We start from the raw sequence: 26,407 nt of genomic DNA, 5'->3' as shown, positions 1-26,407 counted from the left end.
GGGCTTGGCAGAAGACTGAGGTTGAGAAACAGATGAAGTCGCCAATAGAGGTGGTTGTGCTAAGAAAACTGAAGGAGACACGGTCTGATTAGCCGTCTTAAGACGGGTTTCTTCAGAAAGAAGCTCACGAACAATAGCATCCACAGAAGGGAGAGGAGAACGGTGAAGGATGCCACCACGGATAGCCTCGTACTGAGGAGAGAGAGCCGTTAAGAATTGCACCAAACGACCCTCATCCCTAAACTGCACATAAACATCGAGGGCTGTAAGACGAGGAGATTCCATAAGAGGCAGCTGATCCCAGAGACCCGTCATCTCAACATAAAAATCCCGAATAGATTTATCCCGTTGGCGAGCATTCTGAATAGCGGACTTCAACTCATACCGTTTGGCAAAGTTGGACTGCTGATAGACACCAAATAAGTGCTCCCACATCTTTGGCATGAGGATATTTGGAAAACATCATTTCAATGCGATCTTCCACAGAATTATGAAACCAAATCAGAATTTGGGCATTGTCACAATCCCATGTGTCACAAGCAACCAGATATTTGTCCTGTTTTGGGTCCGAAGGACGCGATATAGACCCAGACACATAACCTCATTTTTTTCAACCCATAAGAAAATCCTTCATAACGGTGGACCAATAACCATAGTTGGCACCAATGAGCCTGCAGCTGATAGCCTAAATTTTATCCTCTGACATGATGAAACTAAAGAACTAAGAAACTTTGGGATCAGATTATAATTTCCAAAGAACCTTGGGGTAAAAGAGTAATAAGCAGAACACTTGTTATCAATATAGACAACCAGTGATTAGAGATACCAACGTAAATCAATTCGAATCAATCGCGAAGCAACTGAGAGGGAGAGATACTGTGGTCGGCGAATACCAAGGGAGACACACGACGACAGCGCTAGGGCTCGCAAAGTACAGAGGCAGAAATCGATCGACTAAAGTCAAACCAGAGAGAGAGACGCAGCAGATAGGGTCGCGATTGAATAGAGACCGAGAGACAGAGGGTTTCAAATACAAAGATGAAACCCACTACGACTAGGGTTTCAAATCAGAAAGCTAGGGTTTCAAACCAACCTCTGATATCATGTAAGTATTTCTGAATGATTTGTACATTCAACTTGTATATCAATTACATCAAGACTAGTTTATATAACCCTAACGACTAACCAAAAAAGGAAATACAAGAATTGGACCAAAAAAGGAAATACAATCATCACAAACATGCCTAATATATACAATGCCTAATATAGACGAATATATTCTCACAGATACAAGTTAATGTTATGTACGTACATAATAGATTCACAATTTTCAACCCACAAAATAATCGATTCGCCAAATTTTATCACAATATGTTCACCTTCTCATTGTTGAAAATCACTATATGCACATGTCACATAAGACTCCCAACCCTTGTTTTGGTCCATTAATGATACAATTTTCAAGCAAATTATGAAAAAACCTACCTAATTCTTAAATGTAAGTCCAATCTCACACTCATAAATATTATATATAAAAAAAAAAATTATAATATTTTATTAATCCCTAACATTACTCTTTTTGGTTAGGCAACGTTAAATTATTGTCAACATAGACACATCTAGAGAAGACTGGAGGTCCAATTTTAGTGAAATAATTGTGTAATCGTCCTTTACGCTGTGTTTGATTGACGGATTTAGAAAAGAATTTGAAAAGAAAAAAAAAAAGTAAGTGAAATTAAAATAAAATATACCTACATTTCACCTAGTTTCACACACTTTTTCCCTTTCTCATTTTCAAATCCCACACCAAATTCTCCAACCAAACATAGTACTAGAGATTGAAAATCTACTCAAATTAAAGTCATCTAACTTCACAATTGTCCCAAAACCTTCAGTCTGAATTTATGACAAAATGTCCATCACAAAACATGTTGATCACACTCTTCCCTCCATATTTCTCTTTGTGAGTTCATTTTAGGTCCATAATAATAATTTGAATATCTCGTATACTCAACAATAAAGTTGAGGTATGCAAAATATTAATTTTATTAGATATCAATAAAGATAAATAAATTATATTTTATTTTGTAAAATGAATGACAACAATTAGTTTAAAATTAAACCATCCATTTTATAAAATAAAATACAATTTATTCACTTATTCATCAATAGATTTGAGATTGATGAACTATTCAGACTATCATTGTGAGCCCAAAGTGAAACCCACAAGAGTATGAGAAATAGTGATATAAAGAGGAGCCATTCCCCCATTTAGTGGGCCAATTAATCGAACAAGGCCCATAAAATTAATTGGAGTCCGGTCAATTTTGTAGATAATAAGCAAAGGATTAAATACCGCAAAAAGGAAGAACAGGTCAAACTAGACGTAATTTCCAAAAGAAAATTGAAAATAATATGCCACAACAATAAGTTGAAATTACAGCAAAAATGGAGTTTGTATAGAAAATTGTAACTAGGAGGAATTAAAACAAAGCATTCCTTGTTCTTTAACAGTCAGGGATTCTCTATCCCGCAAATTTCTGTCTTTCTATCCCAAGGCACTTTCAGCAACACAATGTGGTGAAAATCTTGAGGCATGATCGTGCGGCTAAAAGTGAATTAGGACACAGAATCCCGTACCTTCCTAACACATGAAAATATGTTTGTGTTCATGACGGCAGCAATCAAGCAGGACAAACATCACCCAACAAAGATCAAAAGCTTAAACTTTGCATGCACCACCTGTGGGAATGCTAAATGCAAACCTAACAAATAGTTAAAATACTTCAGCCACCTTGCTAGCAAGAACACGATCTCGTCTTTCTACATATCCAAAGGGGAACCAACCAGCTTTCCCCTTGCATTCACCTTCAGCCCAACCGTTGTTTGACACCTGCCACAAACACAAAGAATAGACTTTGGCATGACAGATAAAAGTAACTGCAATTGGTAACAGGAACACACAGCAATAGATATACAGCAAAAACTCGATGAAAAAAGGGTTCATAACAATTTAAATAAGAACTTCAATATTTGCTTCAAGGAATTAGATGTGGCAAAAGCATTGTTACCCAAATCATAATAGTGATAATACCAGCGAGAAGCCAGAACAGTGTGGCAATTCAAAAAACAGCTTTATAAATATAAATAACAAAATTAGGAGCAGGAAAAAAATAATTATAAAATGAGGTACTTCGATTCTAACATTACCAATATGCAGTTACTGATTTCTTTTCATTTTTTAATCCACAAAGATTGTAACAAATGGCCTGTCAGCCTCAGTGAACACCAAGGAGGCAAGGATGCTGCTGCTGTTCATCACCAAAAAGGCACAAACAAAAAGAAAGGGTAAAGATTATTGTAAATTACAGTCTGCCCCCTTGAGGTTAGGCCGAAAGATAGCGTGTCCCCCTCAAAGTTTATGACACTACGCAAAGCACACCCATCACCCTCTCAATCACAACCACCCACAGTCACCACAACCATTCTCTACTCTCTCAAGGAGGGGGAAACAGAAAGAGCAATTACATGTCAAACCAGATAATACAGTCATCTCAAAATTATTTTCTTGATTTGGAAATTTAAAAACAATTAAGCTTATAGAGAGGGTACCTGTTAAAGGTTTCAACAAATGATTAGCATAAGAAAGCAGTACACCTTTTACATGTAGTTGCAACTAATCCAATAGGATAAACTACATCCGCATTTACAGGTATTTGCACGCACATAGAATTTGAAGCAATGGTTATATAAGATTCAGTAAATGGAGCAGCAGAAAATGAGCCATTCAACAAGGTCATACTGCCAACATTTCAATGTCTCCAATATAAGTTGTGTTATAAGTAACGATGTACGAGGCATATCCTTTGTTGTTACATCTCCTGTTCTCAATGTATGGGCTATTAACCAACAATAATAGCAATAGTTTCTTGCAGCAAGCAAGACCGATATGCCTTTTTTTCTTAATGCACCATTTTGGATGAAGGCATAGCAACTCACAGCTTTGGCATAAAAATAAGCATCAATTAAAACATCGATTCATGAAATGGTTGTGTTCAAATTTTGTGATTCCAATTTAAAGAAATGAACCCAAAGAATGCTATGTACTGAAGTGGTACAAAGAAAGGAACACAAGCAGAAGAGAAGAGTGAAATAACAGGGGCAATTTAGTCTATTAACGTTTTCTGTTACAGTTGTCAGTTTTGGCACTTTGATTCTAACTTCAAGGAGGTTTAGTGCCACAAAATAAAATTCAAGGGGGCACCATGTTTTTTAGCCTAACTATGGGAGGTAAAGTGTAATTTATCTGAAGAAATACTATAAAACACACTAGTTTTTCATTAGTGGACCAATGGCAGCAATGCTACACAAGGTGATGCAGCATAGAGAGTGGCAACGGTGGGATTCCATGACTTTTGGGCTGTAGAGGGGCAAAAATATCAAAATTCAGTTGTTTTTATTCAAATTAATCTGGCTTTAGAAACAAGCAGATGCCATGTACTCACAGGTTCCCCAAACACAAACAAATCACTTGCATCTCCGGAATTTCAATGGTCAAGATTATGAAACCAACAAATATAGAAGAACTAAAAGACTATTTCACATGAACTTCAAAGAATCATATGTTACTTCCAAAATTAAGTGATTTAAAGAATATTAAACATGACCTATGAATTTGAAAGGACTACCAATGTCAGAAGTCTGGTAAAATTATCAGCCGTCAAGAGTGTCGAGATGTTGGGCAAAATAGGTGCCCACAAAATGAATAAGCACCAAGTTAAGAAACTGTCACTCAAGGCCATATTAACTGCAGTTACACATTTGTTAAGTTGAGATGAATCACGTAGAACAAATTTATCTTAAGATGAAATTAATTTTGGGGTAAATTACAATGACTTCCTCTAAGGTTTGGCAAAATTACAAGAAGACTCATAGTTTTGACATAATTAGACAAACCTCCCTCAACTATAAAATTTGTTAACAATTTCGCCCACAACACTGAAGTACCGGTTTAAAACTAAAAGTATTTTGTGATGTTACCCTTCTCATTTAAAACAAAACTAAATTTATTATTTTACTTCTTTATTTATCGAATGTATTTAATTGTTTTCCCCTCCCAGACCCCGATGAAATGGAGACTAAATTGGGCATAGTTTTGTTATCTATACATAAATATATATATATATATATGTGTATGTGTATGCCCATCATGTCTCCCTCCCTTGTTACGGACCACTGCCTTTCCCAGCCCCCTCTACTTCCCTCCATCACTAGACGCCACCTCAATCTATCACAGTTCATTACCTCCACTCCACCTCTCTACTTCACCGATCGCCACCTCCATCCCCCCTATTTCTCCCTCTTCTTACCTCCACTACTGTTTCCACCTCAAACCACCACCCCTACTCCAAATCACCCCAATTTTCAAAAAACTTCAACCAAAAAAATTGAAGGAAACCCCAACGACACCCACGCCACATCCTTCATCCTCTCAATGCCTTCCCCCTCCTCCTCATCAACAACGAAATGAAACCAAAAAAAAAAAAAATTTGAAAAAAATGAGGGGAAGAGAACTCTGATGTTGGAGGCCACAGGATGTAGTGGTTGTTTGAAGGCGATGGCTGATCGTGGTTCACGGTGGCTGCTCAAGGCACTGGTCGATCATCGACGTTGGAGAACGATCATGGTTCATAGTGGCTGTTCGTGGTGGCTATTAGAGTCCAATCATGGTTCACAGTGGTGGTGGTTAGCTGTGAGCACCAGTGGATGATGGAGGCTGTGTGTGTGTGTCACACCTCCACTGAGGGATAAGAAAAGAAAAAAGGGAAGAAGGTGGGCTAGGCTTTGGTTATGTGTATAAGGTTAAAATGGTAAATTCATTATGATACAGTAGGGTAAAATTGTAATTTTATTAGTCATCAGGTCCGTAACTTTGTTGTCATTGTTGGAGAGGTTAGTATAATTATGCCAAAACTGTGAAATATACTATATTTTCTCCAAACCTCAAGGTAGGTCAGCATAACTTACCCTTAATTTTTGTACAGCAAGCGTCTGCTCCAATTAACTAACATGTGTATGTTCGGGTACCAGCCTAACACCAACCTTCTAGACTAAACAGTGTCCATCAGCATGAAACAGCGTCCATGGTAATAAATTCATTGATATGATAATGCATTATTTTCTAGATTTTATAGTAAATGCTCGTAAACTGACATGAACTCAACATGGAGAATTAAAAAGGCAAACCAACCCAAAAAAAATCACAAAAACTTCAGATACAGAAAATCAGAGAAAATCATTGTAAATGCAAGCATACAGTGAAGAAAATTGATGGAACCTTTCGGACAACAACATAATCACCAACTGATAAAGTCAACTCCACATCAGACTCAGCTTGATATGAATGTATGACCTGGCAGCAAAAATAAACAATGAAAAGTCAACTAAAGAGTGAAACACTTTCATTAACTATAATTGCAGAATGATGCCAAAATAAGAGTTACCTCGCCTAAGAAGTAACCCATGCCATCTGTTGAGCCATCATATGTCTGAGAAGCAAATACACTACTGACTTCATCATAGGATGGGGGTGGAGGCATACTATTTCTGGCTGGACCAGGAGAAGCTTCAGTTCGTTGACGCTCTGACAACATCTATTGGTGACAAGACAACAAATAATGTTAATCACCACCATCTAACATGCAGAACAGTTACAAAAGGATCCAAATTAAATCAAAGAGACACAATGCTCCAATACTCCACTAGAAAGATTCATTGAACTTGATTCATACCTCACCCTCAAGCTGATCAAGTATCTGTAGAACCCTCTGATGATAATTACGCTCTGCCTCAACCTTCAATGAACCAAATAACAAAATTTGATAAATTCTTCCGAACCTATTTTCTAGAACATTGGTATTGGAACAAGTAAATAAATCCATATCAGGCAGAACGTATTACCATGGTTATAAGTCGTTGGAGAGTCAACCTCTGTTGCTGGGCCTCCACAGCAGCCATTGCAGCAGCAGCTTCCTTACCCAATGCAACCATGTTTGACTTCAGCTCCTCAAGCTTTGCTTCAGCAGCTTCCAACTTCAGAACATTATCAGGATTACTATTAGGTTCCCTCACCCTAGCTTGGCGTCTTGAAACTTCAATAACCTGTCTGGGTCCAAAACAGAAAGTAAAAACAGGCTGGTAAATAAAAATCACACAACAGAGTGTCATGTTCTAGTTAGTCATGCATTGCAAGATTTAACATTCTACTCCCTCCGTCCCTAAATTTATTTTACATCCCAATTCCCAAAAATAAATGTCCAAATAAGTCAAAGGACATTTTTGTAAATGTATTGTTTTATAATGTTTTCCGTGAATTGTGTGCATGGTCAACCAAGACACATACAATGGACAGAGGGAGAATTACATACCAGCCAAAAATTGGGTCATGCAATATACTGTAGATCACTTATGAGGGAAAAAGCAAGCAAAATGGAAATAAGTCAATCAAGCACGCATATATACGACTCATATCCAACATTACCTGAGCTTCAGCTTCTTGTCTCACTCTATCATATCGTTGCGCCAGATGTCGAGCATCCTCCAATGGAGCTCCCATTACCATTGCTCTTAAAGGCTCAGCAATCTGGATAAGGAAGAAATTGATCACAACAGAAAAGTAATGTGATTAAACATCTCTGCAAGTGACAACTAAAATGAAGAGGAGAAACTAGAATCACAAATGCAAGTGTTCGTAACATGGATTAATTTTTTAAAATATCATGATTCCAAAGCCAATTTGCTAAGAATCCATGGCTTTCACAACATAACATGTATCGACTAAAATTTTGGACCAATATTATTTGCTCTCCACTTGTAGACTCTCCTTATTGTTAGCATCCGCATTAAATAAATGAAGCAGAGCTCTGAAATGCTGTTAAAAATAAATTAAATGAAGAAACAAAATCATGTGCAATTAATTGAATGACACCCCAACAAAAATTTGATAGACAGAAAGAGGACAAAAAGCGAAAAGTAAACATCTGAATTATGAAAAAGTGAAATCTATGAAATAGTCAAGGTCAAGGAAGAGGCATCAAACTCATTTACTCAAATTTCAGACTTCATGGTCAATGGAGGGAATGCACTAAAATTAGTTAGGTGTATTGAATAAACTTCCACTGGAGAAAAGCATATCAGAGAATTCAAATATTGAATTACTTTTGTTACAACCCCCTGTGGAAGAGAGGTTGTATTGTTACTCCATTCTTCCCAATATTGTCACAACTAGTTCAACAATTAAGACTCAAAAGCAGAGGGATTCCAAACCTAGGAAATTGAGTCACCCAACAGTTGAAGAATCCAACAAATATTAACAAGACCATCAATATAAACATCAAAAAAGCAACAGAGAATTTAAGCAGCTTGCGTAGAGTCAGCCAATATAAACATCAGAACTTGTGAATACACAGCATTGGTGTAACTGCCCTAGGAAACACAAGAAATAGCAAGTCTAACAACTGAGCTTGATGGAGCCATAATGGATAGCATGATCTAACAAACTCGCTAATAGTAATTGTTAATTCAAGAAGAGTCAAGATATATCGGTATGACCTTCGATCCAAATTTACCTGCCGCTACATGCATATGGAAGCCAATCCAATCACGATGGAAGGTAAAACTTAAATATAAGCTAGACTTAAGGTTGGTTGCTTTGGTAAAGAATGGAACAGATGTGGTTTGAAACATCATTTGTTTAATGGAACACAATGAAAATGGAATATGAAAGGACTTCAATCAACCAATTCAATACCAGCCAAAATTGATTGGATTTATCCTGACTTCAAATTCACTTCCCTACAAACCATCTCCATCTCATACCCAAATCTCTCTCTACAGCTAAGGTCACTTTTGCTTCTTTTTTTTTAATGAACAGCATAATGTCTCTTTCTTTCTCACCTATTTTTCCTTCTTACTACAATAACTAATAAATTCCATTAAGTTGGCACAAAATTCGATTCAAAATGAGAGAATGTCCTTCAGCAAAAGAAGTAGCATATAAAAATAGAGACTAATTTATAACCTGTGATTTGTGAAATTTTGAATTATCACAAAGTAGCTAGGATTGTTTTGTAACTACACAAAAGCAACAAACCAAGTATTAAGACATAATTTCTGACAAATTATTTGCAACAAAATGTGTCCCAAGTGTGCATGTTACTATTAAAAGATCATGCTCATACAACATATAACATAAGAATCTCACTTTATGATCATATGAATATGCCCCTAGGGTGATTTTTTATTTTTAAATTTAAAAAAAATATATAAAAATAAAAATAAAAAAAAAAAGAAGGAAGAAAAGAATCTCACTTTATGATCATATGAAAAAGCTAGCTCAAACCTGTGTTCCAAGGGCTTTCAGTAGATTTCCACGTTCCTTTTCCATTTGAACACAAGCTCTACTATAGCTTAAGGCAGCTTTGGATAATGTACTACCAGTGGTGCAAGTGTTTTCAGCACCATATTTTCTGCTGTCCTCTGACAACTTGGTACCTATAGAAGATATTTGGGTATTGACAATGACTGACATGATATGAAAAGCAAAAAGGACAATAATGTCTCAGAAAATCACCTATTTCAACTTGCTTGGATCCAGTAACAATATAACCTTCCACACCACGAACAATATCCCTTTGGAAGTGCTGAATAGGCCAAGAAAGAAAGAATAAGGTGCCAATCCCCAAAAAAAAAAAAAAAAGAAAGAAAGAATAAAGGTAGAGTTACATGCAAGCAAGAGAATGGTTAGCCAACCTTGCCAGCACGGGTCGATATGTAAAGTTTCTCTAGTTTTTGATGCTGATGAAGTTCAAATTCATCAGGTACGATATTATCTGAACCTCCAAGTCCACCAGCAAACTGCTTGAAGACAGCCTAGGGAATTAACCAAAAATCATTAGAAAAAAATAATAATCATCATCAAGCCCAGCACATAAATTTTGAAACCCTAAACATGCTTAAAGTTTCCAACCATAGACAAACCAGACTGCTAAGATATAAATACAGAAAGCAAAACAATCCTACGTAACGAAAAGCAGAGAAACAATTTAGGCCATCCTCCATGCACGTCAAACCATTACTATAGAGCAACCAGAAAATAAGAGATGCCATAACCTTCAATTGACACATGGTCAGTAACAACACATTCACTACATACTATCGATACTAAAGGAACACATCCCCTTCCCGCTGGTAAAGAAGCCCCTTTTGTGAATTGACTTTTAAATATTGTCCTTATTTTCCTCGTTAGATAGGCAAGCACAGTAAGTGAAGAAGTATTGGGAAACACAATTTAAACTGATGTCAGCAGTGATATGTAAAAGCAACAGCTTAGCAACCTAATAGCTATACGATCACAGTAACGACATCGATAATGACGGAGCAAACTGATAAATTTTATCTAAATTGATTTAACTTCTAAAAAAGGCAAGAAAATCTAAGCCTAGAATAACAAATGTAAAGTTAAAATGAAAGTGACATGATGACACATTTTCACTGAACTTCAGCACTATGGACAATTATGTCTTTACATTACATTTTTGTTCAACAATAAATAACTCCCAAATAATACACATTAATGTGTTTTTGGGAGGGGAAAGATTGGATACACACCTAACCTTTGACATAGTGCACAAAGTGGTTGCCCCAAGACTTGAACCCATAACCTCAAGGTTATTAGGCCAAGATTTTACCAATGGAACAATGGTCACCCCTATTTTTGTTCAACAATCAATCTTGAAAATAATCACTAAGAACAAGAATAAAGGTCACTACTGGATTTTGTTTAGTTTCATTGCCAGGTCATTATTGAGAACACCAAGCAACACTGCCACAAATAACAGAGGCAACACAAGTAAACGTTACATATAGAGAGAGATTGTCAATGACACGGTAAGCTTGGTTTTGTCAAATTATCAACTGTCCAGCATTCACCAAGGTCCAAGATGTATTTGAGCATTGTGTTTAGCTTGTTTATCTCTCTAGTGATCAACATTGATTGCTATCCCCAACATATTAGGAAAGGCGAAGGTTAGTAACTTTAGTTTGGCTTAGTACATCATCATGCACTGAAACTACCTAAGAGCATCTCCAATGGCTAGCTATTGGAGTTGCCATTGCCAAAACTTGGCAAGAGTCTCCAAAAACCATGCTCCAGTGGACTGCTATAACTCCTATCAAATTTAGCAATTGCCAAACTTGCCATATCATCCAAATAAACAGATTTCGGCTCCAAAATTTTCATGGAACAAACAAACACAGTGGGAAAAATCCAAGAACAAACTAGCAACAACACAATAATCAACCAAAATTACCATAAAATAGAAAAATTACCATAAAAACAAAAATGTAGATATTTAAAAAAATAATAATAATAATAATTAAAAAAACCTGATGAAGCAAAGTGGAGGGTTTCAAAGAGTGGATCAAGATGGAGAGAGAGGGTGAGGCGATTGATCTTTGTTGCGACTGAGACAGAGAGAGGGGGGGGTTCAATTAGGGTTCAGGAGATGATCTACAACTGATCTCCGCCAAATGTCGGAGGTGAGGGGTTGGCTAGAGAGAAGGTCAAGGTCGGAGAAGCAAATGGTATATAGGTTTTGTGGTGGTGGTGATGGTCCAAGGGAAAAGAGAAAGAAAGGCGGGTGAAACTGTGAGAGACAGGGATGGAGAGAGAGAAAGAAAGAGGGGGGTGGTTCTGGTGAGAGTAAATCTGGTGGTAGTGGCGGTTCTGGGAAAGAGACAAAGGGGGTGTAGGTGAGTACACCAGAGCTTGAGAGACAGAACCACTTCATTTGCTCTGAGAAAGAGAGAGAGAGAGGGGGTTACAATCTAAAATAGTTTTGGTCCAAAGAAAAAAAAAAATCTGAAATAGTCATGGATGGAATAGTTATGAAATTTAAAAGGAAGGTTCTAGATGAAATAGTTATGTAATTTAATTATTGCATTATCATTAATGTATTTTTTATTGAAACAGGTAGTATTTTTTTTTAATTTTATTATAGCATGTGAATGGTGGGTGAATTAGCATTTTAAAAAAAATCAAAATTTTTTATATTTATCTAGTCATTTAAATATATTTTTTTATTTTTAAAAAAAAATTAAAAAGGTCATAAAAGACAAAAAAACAAAAACAAAAACAAAAACAAAAAATCACTCAAAAAAAATATATAATTTTGTAGTGGTATGTGAATAGTGAGGTGAATTATATTTATATATTTTTTGATTTTTTTAATTTTTTATGTTTGTTTAGTCAGATAGAATGTAAGTATTTAATTATTTTTTTAAAGTTTTAAAAAGGGCATAAAAGACAAAAAAAAAAAAAAATTAACAAAAAAAACTACTCAAAAAGTTATATATCCAAACGCCACCTAAAAAATATGAGGAAAAGTTGGTTGGGAATATGCCAAAATGGTATTGTACCATTGGAGCACTATTGCTATAATTTGACATTTTGCTACTATAGCATGCCAAATTATAAGCTGTGTTTGGTTTTGTTTTAGGATAAATATTTTATATTGTAAATATTTATTTTTTTTAATGTGCACTGTATTTTTTAAAAATATTTAAAAATTTTAAAAATTTATTTTTTATTTTAAATATATAATTTTTATTTTAAATATTTTTGTTATTTTAAGTATTTTTGTTATTTTAAATATTTTATTTTATTTTACAAATATTTTAAATTTTTAAATTTTTTTTAAATATTTAATTTTTTAAAAAATTGGATCACCATATATATCTAAATACTTAAAAAAATAACAAAAATTATTTTTTCAAAAAAATAAAAAAATATATTTTTCTTCAAAAATTAAAAAAAAAAAAACAGTTTTAAAAAAAAAATAAAAATTATTTTTTTGAATTTTTTTTAATACAATTTTGAAAAGAGTTTGGTTATGAATTTGGAAAAGAGTTTTTGAATTAAGTTTTGAGCTATGTGTTTGGTTATAAGTTTTGAAAATAATTTTAAATTGAATTTTGAATCATGTGTTTAGTTATGATTTCAGTGTGGTTGTGTTTTGAGTTTAAAATATTTAAAAAATAAAATAAAAATTATATACTCAAAATAAAAAAATTAAATCATCTTAAACATTTTTAAATATTTAAAAATAAATAAATCCAAAAAATTTCAAAATACAACTCAAAATTCAAAAACTCGAAACTCAAAATACAATTCAAAACTCTTTTTAAAACTTAAAACTCTTTTCAAAATTCAAATTCAAAAAGTTTAAACTCTTTTCAAAACTCACAACCAAACAAATTTTCTCTTTTTAAAACTCAACTCACAACTCCACACATAAATCACAACTCTACATTAGAAATGGCAACAGGCCCGGGGCCTGGGATTACACTCTCCCTTCCCATCCCCAATCCTCGAAAGTAAAAAAATCCTCATCCCCGCCCCCGATCCCTGGCGGGGACGCCATCAACCCCCCGTCCCCGTCCCCGACCCCGACCCCGACCCCGACCCCGACCCCGACCCCTAACGGGGATCGAGTTTCCCCGACCCCGAAAAATTTCCGAACTTTTTTTTTATTTTTTTTTATTTTGTTCAACACAAGAACAACAAAAAAATTTAAAAAAAATTTAATCTTTTTTCAATATGTTTCATCATCGTCAAGGTTTTAAAAAGCGGCCGCAACCGTTACGTAACGCCGTTACGTAACGGTTTTGGCGGTTACTGCCACCCGTTACGGCCGCTTTTGCAATGTGATTGAGATTCACAGGTGTGTCGGCCGTAGCGGCTGCCGTAGCGGTCGTAACGGTGCCGTAACAGCCGTAACGGCCTGTTACGCACCGTTACGTAACGGTTCCAAACTGTTTCTTTCGAAAAAATACACAAAAAAAAGCTGAAAATGGGAGAAGAGGGATAGAGAGAAGAGGGAAGATAAAAAGAGAAAATAGAGGAGCAAGAGATAGAGAGAGAGAGAGAAGAGGGAAGATGAAGAACATGTTATTGATTTGTTGAAACTATAAGACCTATGCTATTCTATTCAGCTACTATCACTAAACCATTTTATTTGTGTGTCTATCTATATATTGTTTGAAAATAATAATAATAATAAGTGTGGTCATTATCTATTTGGCTTAGTTAAAATATGTATATATATATATATATATATTTAAGTTCTTATTTATTCTCTTACTTTTGTCATTATTTATCTTATATATAATAGTTAGTGATTAATTTTTTATAAAATATAAAGTCATTAATTATTAAAATAAAATGTAAAAAACTCAGTTTATAGTGATTTAAAAATATGAAATCATACCTGAAAATTTATAAAAATTGATCAATATTTATTTTTAACCCAATAAATATGATCATCGAAAAAAAATATGTGCATCGGTAAGTTTTTTTCAAATTGTGCAAAAAATAAAAAAATTCACGGTTCCGGTTACCGCAACCGTTACACTACGGCCTTTACACCCCGCAACCGCAACCGCGTCACCGCCACCGTTACGGCGATCGCAACCGCTTTTCAGAACCTTGATCATCATCATTATCAACAATCATCATCAAAAACAATCATCAACTTAAAAAAAAAATTATATATAAAATTGTTCATTAACAACAGGCATCTGAGGGGACTCTTTCTTCACCTCAGAGCTCTCTCTCTCTCACTCTATGTCACTCTTTGTTTTTGACGATTTGAATTTAAAGATCTAAAAACCCTAACTCTTGAAAACCCTAACTGTTGGCATATACAAGCTCTGAAATTGTTCATTTTTTTTTTTGTTCATTATGTACACACACACACACATATATATATGTATCTAAGAAAACCCTAACAAAAAACAATTTAGATCTGAGAAAGCATTAACAAAAAAAATTAGATCTGAGTTGTTCTCCCAGATCAGATCACAGAGAGAGAGTTTGATTACATCAGGTCGGATCAAAAACTGGAACCTTTTCCGGCCAAATGTTGTCGAACTCCGAACCCTTGTTAGTCAACTCATCCGTTAGATGTGTTCACCCACCATCGCCGACGAACGTTTGCAGTGGTGCAAAATCCTAACCCTAGGGCTTTGAGGGGACGATGGAGGAAGAGGTGAGTTGGAAGAGGAAACAGAGAAGTTAGTGTTTTGGTGAGAAAGGAAACAGATCGGCGGTGATGGGAGGATTTTAGAGAGAGAGAGAGAGAGAGAGAGAGAGAGAGAGGACAGTCTGAGAGGCTTGTGTGTGAGGGTTTGGTTTATATATATATATAGAGAGAGAGAGAGGGATATAATAGTAATTTCACTTCGGGGGAAATGGGGACAAGGATGGGGACGGCCCGGGGCCGGAGCCGAGCTGGAAAACGTATCACCGTCGCCGACACGAAAATTGTCAGGGAATCATTTTTGAATACCACCCCCGCCCCGTCGGAGGTATTTTTCGGGAAAAAACAGTTCTAATCGAGGTCGGTAGGCCGGGTTCAAATTGCCATCCATACTCCACACTCAAATCATGATTCTAAAACTAAACCAAATGGACCCATAGCTTTGGCAATGTTATTTTGACAATTAGCAATGGAGATGCTCTAATAGCTGGTAAGTTTATCATGTGTGCAATAGGATACAAAATTGAAAGCCATGTAGAATGCACAACTCCAGACCTTGGCTGAGTTTACCATCTAAACATTGTATTCAAGTGCATAAGATTGATACATCATCTGCTAATATACTAACACAAAACACACACCCAAGCCTAGATTGAGTAGAAATTAAGTTACGCACTTTCGCTCTTTAACTCTACAATATATAAGCCAAAAGACCACAATTTTCAGAAATGAATTTTTCACAATGTTACATGGAATTGGTTGGACAAGAAAGGAAACAAGTGTGGGTATGGGTACAAATATGTATCAGACATGCCAAACACTTGACAGAGAAAGGAAAAGAAAAACACGTACTTCGACCAACAAAGTTACCCAAGAGGCAAGAACCAAAACCTCTTCTTGGGACCTCTTCTCATTACTTTTCTCTACCTCTTAAAAATACAAAACAGAATAATAGAATACCTCTTACATGCTGAGATAAATAGAAATCTCATATTAGGTAGAGACCAAAAAATAAATAAATATTAAAGACTTCAAGTTTTGACCAAATGCATTAAAAATGGAAGATTAGACAAATTTGACACCAAAACATACACCTGCACCCAACATGTGTACAATTTACCCAAATGGATTCATCACAGCCAATTTGTGGTCCACATGCCAAAACAGTGACAAGCAAAACTGGTGCAGAATTCACTATTCAGCAAAATAGATCTTTTCCAGCTCAATTCTCATTGAAAAATATTATATAAATAACTTTTCCAAACCCAAAACTATGAGAAATGGAGTAGAAGAATGAGTAGGGGAAGTTGGAAAGCAACATCAAGGGTAGATAAATTCTACAAGAAAAGACATTTAACCAAACCAAATCAAGCATTGTGTCCCAATCAAGTGGTTTAGTGGTCGGCTAGAAGAAATACCATAAATTGTTAGTGTACTCACATCAAAAGATAAAAGAACTACAAAAAAGGGGGCTGCTAAAAACCCCCGACCTTTTTCTTATTTTGAGATCCCTCACTTCTTCGAGCCCCCATACACCAAATTGTTCTCCATCGTTTTTTATTTGAGCACCCACCATAATCCCAATTCAAGTCTCAATTAGATCCTTACCTCAGCAACCCTAATTCCCCCAACAACACCCACCGACAGCCACCCACTGGAAACCCTCCCCAACTCCCTATCCCCTATCGACGACAACCCTCCCCAGTCCCTCTCCTCCTCCCGATAGCACCCAGCCCCTTCCCACCTCTGGCACCACCCTCATCCATCTCAACCCACCTTTGGTGGCACTACTCCTTCCCCATCACCACCCCCTTCCAACCCCCCCCCCCCCTCCCTTTCTTCTTCTTCTTCTTCTTCTTCTTCTTCTTCTTCTACTTCTTCTTCTTCTTCTTCTTCATCTTTGCCGTGACCCTTCTCCCCCACCGCGAACAACCCAATCCCCCTCCCCATCTTGAACCCCCTCCTAGCCTCTCCCCACTGTGATCCTTGCGAGAGAGAGAGAGAGAGAAGATAGGGTTTAGGAGTAAGAAGAAAAAGAAGAAGAAGAAGAAGAGTTTGTGACAGTAGACATTAAGGAAGGGGTAGGGGATGGCAAGAGAAAAGACGAGGGGCCAACGAAGGCTAGGGCTATGTTACATGGACTCGGGTACGGGTGTCGGGTGCGGGTATGTATCTAGAGGTCGGACTCATCAAATCATAAATTTAAGGATACGCGGACTCGGCAAAAAAAGGTCATATTTTTATATTTTTAATCTAATATGTGAGATAAAATGGTATTATATTTAACTTATAGTGTCAAAATGACATTTATAGCAATTATATAACAATATATACATATAATAATAGTGTTATATACAATTATATAAGAAGTATCCGTTGAAAAGTATCTGACACATATCCCATACCCTTGTCCGAGTGTCGGGTGTCCGACACGGGTATTTGATTTAATTTGAAGAGTCCATGTAACATAGGGCTAGGGAAGGACTGAAAGAGGCTAGGAGAGGGATGGATGGCGGGGATGGACAGAGAGGGGTGGATAAGTCAAGGAGGGTTGGTAGAGATGGGGATGGCAAGGAGGGTATCGACCGAAACTGGTGGGGTTAGGGTTTGGGTGGTTAGGGATGGGGATAAAATTAGAATTGCAAAATTAGGGTAAAATTGTAATTAAAAAAATACAAGTAGGGGTCTAAAGAAGAAATGCGGGGGCTAATAGCAACACCCAGCGAAAAGAGTACGTTGTCAAGTTAAATCGACTTTTCACTAGCACTAAAAATTAGCTTCAAGGATTGTACGCCATTTAGAGATTTTCTCCAAACAAATATATAAAAATTACAACTATTACTAATAGTAGAGCTATTGCATGAACAAGTTAAATAAAACCACTAGATTGCATCATTAACTCAACCACAATGTTGAACTCCAGCTTATTAAAAGTAACAGTATTTGTTTGGACAAAAATTTAAAAACATAAATAAAATAAAAAATCAATTTATAACATTTGGTATAATGGAAAAACGAAAATCAACGAAAAAAAACAAGCTTATTTGAACAGAAAATATTTTTCATTTTTGAAACGAGAAACACATTTTCAGAACTAAAATCTTATCAATGAAACCATACTACTACTAGTACTACCACCCTACCACCACTAATTTAACAACTATTACATTAGTTTTAAGGACGCAACCAAACAAGGAAAACATTTTTTCTGTTTTCTGTTGGACAATGTTTTCAACCGAAACAAACAGAACGTAAAATACAATCAAGAATCTCTGCAAAAAAAATTAATTATATATAAAGCAATCTCCTTTAAGTCCAACAATGATGAGCATCTTGTCCACTTGCACATCCTTTGAACTTTAGATTTTCTACATATTTTTCCATATAAAGGCAGATTAAATTCAACCTAGCACTGAAGCTATAAATTATGAGCCAAGCTTGTTATATTCACGCTATTTATACAACATTTAAACCCACAAATAAGTGAGGTTTTCAAATTCCAAGTTAAAGATTGCAGAGTAATGGAGTTTTGGATGAATTTGGTGGCGACTTGGATTTCTGGTTCGTTTTCTTAATTTTTAGGTTGTTGATTGTGGAGGTTTATTTCCCAAGGGGGCTTCTTCCCCGACGCTATGAAAACTTGGATCCTTCATTCTATGAAGATTATTTATCTCTTTTTGATATATTGTGACACTGCTGTACCGGATTGATTCGGTCCTTTATCAATTTTGCAATGAAGATTTTCTTTCCGATCTAAAAAAACACATAAGTAGCAATTCCACAACTTCACATTCCATTCTACACACTAATAAACAGCCCAAAAGCATCGTTCAAAATAAAAGATTAATGAACCATTCATAAAGCAAGACATTGACGACCACAGCTCCAATCAGCTAATAAATCGTTCAGATACGTCGTGAAAACGAAGAAATCAATAGATCCAAACAAGTAATAGTGGCTTATGTAATTCTCAATTTTTGGTGACTGAAATTAGGGTTTGGATATGGAGAAAAACAAAGAAAAATATAAAAATAAGAAGAGGATTACCTGTTGTTGCTTAGCGACTTGTTCTCTGAGCTTTGTGGCTTGTTTTCTGATTGCCTCCATCTCTCATTTACAAGATGATGTTCAGAGTTCGCAAGCTCCAACTCCGTACAAAAATAGAAACAAAGATACAGATAGAGAGAGAACGGATTCAAGCTTTTGAATTTGCGTAGATTTCAAAAAACCTTCATGTGCCTGCCAGCAAATGTCAGGGGCGCGTGCTCGACTTTCCTGCGCAAATAACCTTATTTTTCTTCAAATATTTTTTTTTATAAATTATAAATATATCCTTAAAATTTGATTAAAATACGAATTATCTTATGTCGGTTTAAAAATTATATTCTATTCTTTAAAATTTTTAATTTCATAATAAATCGTCATTTTTATTAATAATTTATCAAGTTAATTAATAGTTTTTAATGATATTAAAAATATGATTTAATTAATAATTTAAATAATTGTATTATTATATAGGAGAGTAATTATAAATTTTATTTTTTTAGTTAATTCTGTTAAATAAAAAATTTTAATGAAGGAGTATTTATAATTTTTCAAATTACAAAAGGTAATTTATACTTTAAATAATCTCATGGATATATTTGTAATTTATTCTTTTTATTTTGTTTTTAAATATTTTTCTATAAAATTACTACAACAACAACAACAAAAAAAATGTAATGAAGTAAATCATGAATTTTTAATTTTATCAATTCAAACTCAAATTTTTTTATTTATTTTTAATCTAAACTTTTTCCAATTCTGTTAAGTAAAACCAATGAAAAAAATAATAATTTAGTCATTAAACTCAATATACGTATTAATAAAAAGTCTATAATATCATTTTTATTACGTTTAATGATTAAAATGTTATTTTTTCTGTTGATTTTAGTTAACAAAAATAGAAAAATGATTAAATTAAAAATAATTTAAAATTTAATATTTAAATTAAAAAAATTAAAAATTCAGAGTTTATTTTGTTACAATAGTCAAATTTTGAGTTTTTTTATATAATTTTTTTTCTCTATTTTATTTATATAAATAAAAAAATCATTTGATTAATTAAAGGAAGAATATCAACCAAAAAAATATATAAAACTATCACCCTATTTATTTATTTTTTTAATTGTAAACTAATTTGATTAAAATAAAAAACAAAAATTTATTTTTTAATTTTGAAAATTAATTTTGTTTCCAAAAATAGAAAAAAAAAATATATATATATATATATATGAAAATAATGAAGAAATTTGACCAAAAATGTCTCAATAAAATTTTCTAATAAAAAAAAGGCCACCCTGGCATGATTGGTCGCTGAGTGGAAGCACTTCGTCTCTTTTACGGTGGGCGTGGGTTCAATTCCTGACTGTCCCTTTCCTTTCCCCCACGGCCAGAGCATTTCCATGCTATAATCGGAGAGGGGGTAGTCACATCAGTTATTGGCCTCGTTTGGGAAGTGATTATTTTAATAGGCTTTTTGACTATTTTAGTAGGTTATTTTAGTTTTGTGTTTGGGAAGATGAGATGAATTTTTAGTTAGATTCTTGTATTGGAAAATGTGTTGAAATGATGTTTAAATTTAAAATGACAAATTTGTCCTTAACTTTTTATTTTTTAAATTGATATAAAGGGGTAAAATGGTAATTTTCCCATTGATGTATCAATTTCCGGCTGTGACAGTGTAGGCACTGTCCAGCGCAGTGCCTTTTTTTTTTTTTTTTTTTATAAAAAACTATGAACAGTGCCACTTTTTGGCTTATTTATCAAATGAGGCTATAATAGCCTCGTTGGCAGCTTCCCAAACAGGCCCAGTGTAGGCTGTGCCTACACTGTCACAGCCGGAAATTGATACATCAATGGAAAAATTACCATTTTGCCCCTTTATATCAATTTAAAAAATAAAAAATTAGGGACAAATTTGTCATTTTAAATTTAAATATCATTTCAACACACTTTCCAATACAAGAACCCAACTAAAAATTCATCTCATCCTCTCAAACACAAAACTAAAATAGCATACTAAAATAGTCAAAAAGCCAAATAGCCTATTAAAATAGCCACTTTCCAAACGAGACCACTGTCCAGCGCAGTGCCTATTTTTTTTTTTTTTTTTTTAAAAAAAAACTGTGAACAGTGCCACTTTTTGGCTTATTTATCAAATGAGGCTATAATAGCCTCGTTGGCAGCTTCCCAAACAGGCCCATTGTTATGCCCCTTAGGGCAGGTTTTTCGTGTATTTTTTGATAATCTAAATCGTTCATATTATAAGATTTATCAGATAGATTATTCATACAAAAAAATTACATTGATTAGATATCTGTAACCCTATAATCAAAAAATCAAGTTAATTGGATATCTGTAATCCTATAATCAAAACACATTTGTTTCTATAAAAATAAACAGTTAACATAACTTTTATAAATTTTTAAAAACAATTGGAATCTAATCATGGGGTTATGAATATCCGATTAATTTGATTTTTTACAGAAATAATATTTTTGACAAACCTTATAATATGAACGGTTCAGATTATCAAAAAACACTCAGGAAAAACTTCCAAAAAGAGGCAGCAGTAACTGCTATGCCTTAAGGCACAACAACACCCCTTATCATGCTATAATAGCGTTCAGTTTACTTGGTTTTAATTTTTTGAATTTTTTTTTTTATTTTTTTTTAGTGAATATTTTTTAAATTTTAAGTAATTTTTTAGTAAACTATTTGTAAAACTATTTGTGAAAAAATATTTTTTTAAATTAATAAATACACAGAAATATGAAAAATGTTATTGAATTTTCGTATTTTTTTATATTTTTTAGTATTTAGTGTATTTTAAAGATTTTTTTCACAAGTATTATAATTTTTAAGTGTATTTATGTTAGGTGTATCTAAAATTTAAAAAAAAAATTGCTTAAAATATTTTAAAAAATTCATTAAAAATATTAAAATACAGAAAATAAAAAAGTAAAACTTTTTGAAAATTATTTTCTGAAAACCAGAACCAATGTCATTGTTATAATTTGACAATAAATAATAATAAATTATCAAATTATAGCAATAATACTTTAATAATCACATGTCATTTTGACAAATTTCAACCAATGTTATAGAAAACCAGAACCAATGGGTTCAATTCCTGACTGTCCCTTTCCTTTCCCCACGGCCAGAGCATTTCCATGCTATAATCGGAGATGGGGTAGTCACAACAGTTATTGTTATGCCTCTTTGGGCAGGTTTTTCGCGTATTTTTTTGATAATTTAAATCGTTTATATTATAGGGTTTATCGGATAGATTATTCATATAAAAAATTATGTTGATTGGATAGCTGTAACCCTATAATCAAAAAATCAAGTTAATTGGATATCTGTAATCCTATAATCAAAGCACATTTGTTTCTATAAAAATTAACGGTTAACATAACTTTCATAAATTTTTAAAAACAATTGGGATCTAATCATAGGATTATGAATATCCGATTAATTTGATTTTTTGCAGAAATAATATTCTTGACAAACCTTACAATATAAACAGTTCAGATTATCGAAAAACACTCAGGAAAAACTTCCAAAATGGGGCAGCAGTAACTGTTGTGCCTTGCACAGCAGCACCCTTTATCCTGCTATAATAGTGTTCAATTTATTTGGTTTTAATTTTTTAAAATTTTAATTTTTTTTTGTATTTTTTTTTAGTGAATATTTTTAAAATTTTAAGTAATTTTTTTTTTTTTAAATGCATCTTACTTAGATACATCTAAATAGTAAACTATTTGTGAAAAAATATTTTAAAAAATTAATAAATGCACAAAAATATGAAAAATGTATTGAATTTTCGTATTTTTTTATATTTTTTAGTATTTAGTGTATTTTAAAGATTTTTTTCACAAATATTATAATTTTTAAGTGTATTTAGGTTAGGTGTGTCTAAAATTTTAAAAAAAAATGCTTAAAATATTTTAAAAAATTCATTGAAAATATTAAAATACAGAAAATAAAAAAGTAGAATTTTCTGAAAATTATTTTCTGAAAACTAGAACCAATGTTATTGTTATAATTTGACAATAAATAATAGTAAATTATCAAATTATAGCAATGGTACTCTAATGTTCACATGTCATTTTGACAAATCTCAACCAACTCTTCGTTCAATTTTATAGGTGTTGTTTAGATATAAGTTTTTTAGTATTTTATTATTTATTTTTTGTCTTTAATGACATTTTTCAAACATTTTTTAAAAAATAAATAAATATTTACATTCTACCCGATTAGACAAATATAAAATTTTAAAAAAAATTAAATATAATTAACCCCACCAATTTTTAAAAAATAAAAAATAAATAAATATAATTCACCCCACCAAAAAACATACAACTACAAATTTGAAGAAAAAAAATTATCATTTCAAGCATCACTTATCACATGTTATTTAGACAGAAATTTATCGTTGGATGTTTTGATCACCCAACGGTTGAGAATTCCCTTCTGGAATCTTCGATTATCATCTTGAGCCTCACTCATCATTTCTTTTGATCATCCAACTTGTTCTCTCTCTCTCTCTCTCTCTCTCTCTCTCTCTCTCTCTCTCTCTCTCTATATCTTCATCTCTCTCTTCGATTATTATCTTATTTCTTTCCATCTTGATTTAGGTTAGAGATTTTAGAGAGGGAGTGTTGGTGTGAGTTCTCTAGTTTGGGGATTGATGATTCCGAGGGTTTTGAGGTAACAAAGGTTCTGGTGGTTAGATGGGCGAAATCAAATGAGAAACGATGGAAAATGATGAGAAAGAGAGAGAAGGAATGGGGGTAGTGGATGGGAGAAGTGGTCCTGATTTGGGGGTTTATCCCCTCTCTCTCTCTCTCTCTCTCACATCCAAAGCCCTAAATATTTTTTTTTTAAAAAAAATAACCATTCTATTCTTCAATCGATAGATTCATCTAATAAAAAAATAGAAGTTTGAATGACTTAGGCAGTGAGCTTAAGTTTGACCCACAAGAATTAGAGGAGGCTATTGTAGTATTGCGATGACCCCAACTTGCATATCATTATTGCATTTGAATTTTTATGTGAATTTGCATATCTATGTGTTTAATTTTGCTTATATCTGTTCGTTTATGAAATATCTATTTGAATGCCTACTTCGAATTAGAAATTGAAAGCCTTAACTAATTCAGAAATCGAAATTGACTATTTCAATAGGCTAATTAGAATATTACATAGAAATTTGATTAAAATTTGATTCAGACTAAATTAATTAGAATTAATCATTATAATTAATTAAAATTAATTAGGACTAAGTTATATTTATTAACCCTAAGCTTGACTAACCTAACTTAATCTAACCTATATATATATATATGTATATAATTAAGGATGTGAGCTCATTCGTGTCACGATCCAAACCCGTCCCTCTAAGTTTAGCATCATAACCGGCCAGTAATCCTGAGATTACAAAAGGTCTCTGAACTAATTAAACAAAATACAGGGGCTAGCGGAAGCAAATACAAACATATAACGTCTATAGAGCAATGTAGACATACATGAGACAGAAAAATTTAAAACTTAATTCCCATAATTAAGATGTTATGCCCACGTCACCATTCATACATACAAACCAACAAAAAAACTTGTTCAAACTTAACAAAAGAAAATACAAAGGAACTTTAACATGATTCATAAAAGTTAACCACTGTAGAAAGGGAACCTCCTCGGGAGACACTGTAGTTGGCTGACAAAAGGAACTCCAGGCCATCAACTCTGAGCCTGGTCATGCTCCTATTCACCTACATACATAAATAATATAGTGAGCTGGAGCCCAATGAATAACAACAGAGTAAATGATTTATGAATGATATCCAAATAGTTTCAAAAATCAGAATTCATATTAGAAATAGATTCAGATTCATATTCGTAACTAGAAATCATAAACAGTTATATGTAGTACATCTATTACCTATCATATCATCTTGGTCCTGGGACCCATATGCATAGTCGGTACTGACAACCCCAAAGGTCCATATCTTGTGCACAAGTAGCCATGGTATTATTTCCCTAAGGCAAGGGCCATGTATAAACCACGGTATTGTTTTTCCCAGGTAAGGACCATATGAACATAAGCCACGGTATTATTTCCTCCACACGAGGGCCATGTAAACATCTGCCACGATATTGTTTCCTCAAGGTAAGGGCCATGTGAACTAAGGATGCCACAAATACATTTCATAAAAATGTATATTCATTCATGATTTATAAATTAGCATCTCAAAAAACAGATCATATCATTTCAATTAGAAAATACTTATAGTCAAACATAACTTTACAAAGTTGTTACTCACAGATAGCTCCATTAGCAAAACAGATAAAGCGGACAGATCGAAGAGTCTATGACATGTGACCTACACAAACACATAACAGATACATATTGCAACACATATTCAGATACCTAACTTATTCCTTTTCTATCATAGTGTGTTTTTAATCTTTATCCTCATTATTATGTCTTAATTAGGGCTTAGGAATGCCTAAGATGCAATGAGGATGCCAAAATGTGCTTCAAAATACTTAGTCAAATTTTCAAAAACATGGCAGTTTGCTTGAGCGCAACTTCGGTCACTCGAGCAAGCTGCAAAGTCTACAACAGTACTGGTTGCATGATTTTTACGCTCGACGGTCGCTTAAGCCAAAGACAGGGTCCTCGCTCGAGCGTAACATCGGTCGCTCAAGCAGTTTGTAAAAATTTGTAAACTTCTAGGAGCATGAATTTTATGCTCGAGCTTAGACTTTTTCACTCGAGCAGAAGCACAAAACAAAGAGTGGTTGCTTGAGCACAACTTTTGTCGCTCAAGTGGAGATGCAGAATTTTGAAATTTTCAGATTACACTTCCAGCTTCAAAACTCAAATTCAAACCAACAAAACACATCCTTTTGGGTCCAAAACTTGAGGAAACATATGTAAACTCATAGAAAGAAGAAAAAGAAGAAGAAGAAGAAAAAAAAAAAAAAAAAAAAAACCCTCATAGAACTTCATGATTTGAAAGCCATTTCGCAAAATCAAAGCCCAAAAGCATGCCTATTATTCAAAAACAAACTTGAATTGTATATATGTATAAAATGCACGTATTGTCTTAGCTCCAAAGCGTGCATATTTCTCAATAATAGGCATGCTTGGAAATTTGAAGGATTGAGTGCATATTTGAGCCTCTAGACTTGTAATTGAGGAACCTAGGTATGAATTTCCTTCTCTTAATGGTGTATTTAAGTTCCTTCTAGCATGGATC

General features: G+C 33.8%; 1 protein-coding gene across 6 annotated transcripts; it reads right to left on the bottom strand.

Annotated features, from left to right (window-relative positions):
* Window positions 1-2,381: 2,381 nt before the first annotated feature.
* Window positions 2,382-19,418, bottom strand: LOC114264472 (SH3 domain-containing protein 2). Of its 6 annotated transcripts, none has more exons than XR_003629978.2 (11): window positions 19,146-19,388; window positions 9,811-9,930; window positions 9,632-9,701; window positions 9,401-9,552; window positions 7,541-7,642; window positions 6,961-7,161; window positions 6,792-6,854; window positions 6,504-6,653; window positions 6,317-6,412; window positions 3,211-3,311; window positions 2,382-2,893 (listed from the first exon to the last, which is right to left on the bottom strand). XR_003629978.2 is itself a non-coding variant. In XM_028205091.2 (10 exons), exons 1-10 carry the CDS (start codon window positions 19,203-19,205, stop codon window positions 2,777-2,779), a joined length of 1,110 nt encoding a protein of 369 aa, XP_028060892.2. In that variant the 5' UTR covers window positions 19,206-19,418; the 3' UTR covers window positions 2,382-2,776. The 6 variants fall into 6 exon arrangements, 2 of the variants coding, with proteins under 2 accessions (XP_028060892.2, XP_028060891.2); XR_014332137.1 differs by having other exon boundaries at window positions 3,206-3,311; window positions 6,338-6,412; XR_003629979.2 differs by having other exon boundaries at window positions 6,338-6,412.
* Between the last annotated feature and the right edge of the window lie 6,989 nt (window positions 19,419-26,407).

The sequence above is a fragment of the Camellia sinensis genome, chromosome 6 (genome assembly GCF_055761805.1).
Source record: "Camellia sinensis isolate YWXY chromosome 6, ASM5576180v1, whole genome shotgun sequence".
NCBI classification, from domain to species: domain Eukaryota; kingdom Viridiplantae; phylum Streptophyta; class Magnoliopsida; order Ericales; family Theaceae; genus Camellia; species Camellia sinensis.
Note: the sequence above shows the minus strand (reverse complement) of the source record. Positions and strands in the feature narration are given on the sequence as shown.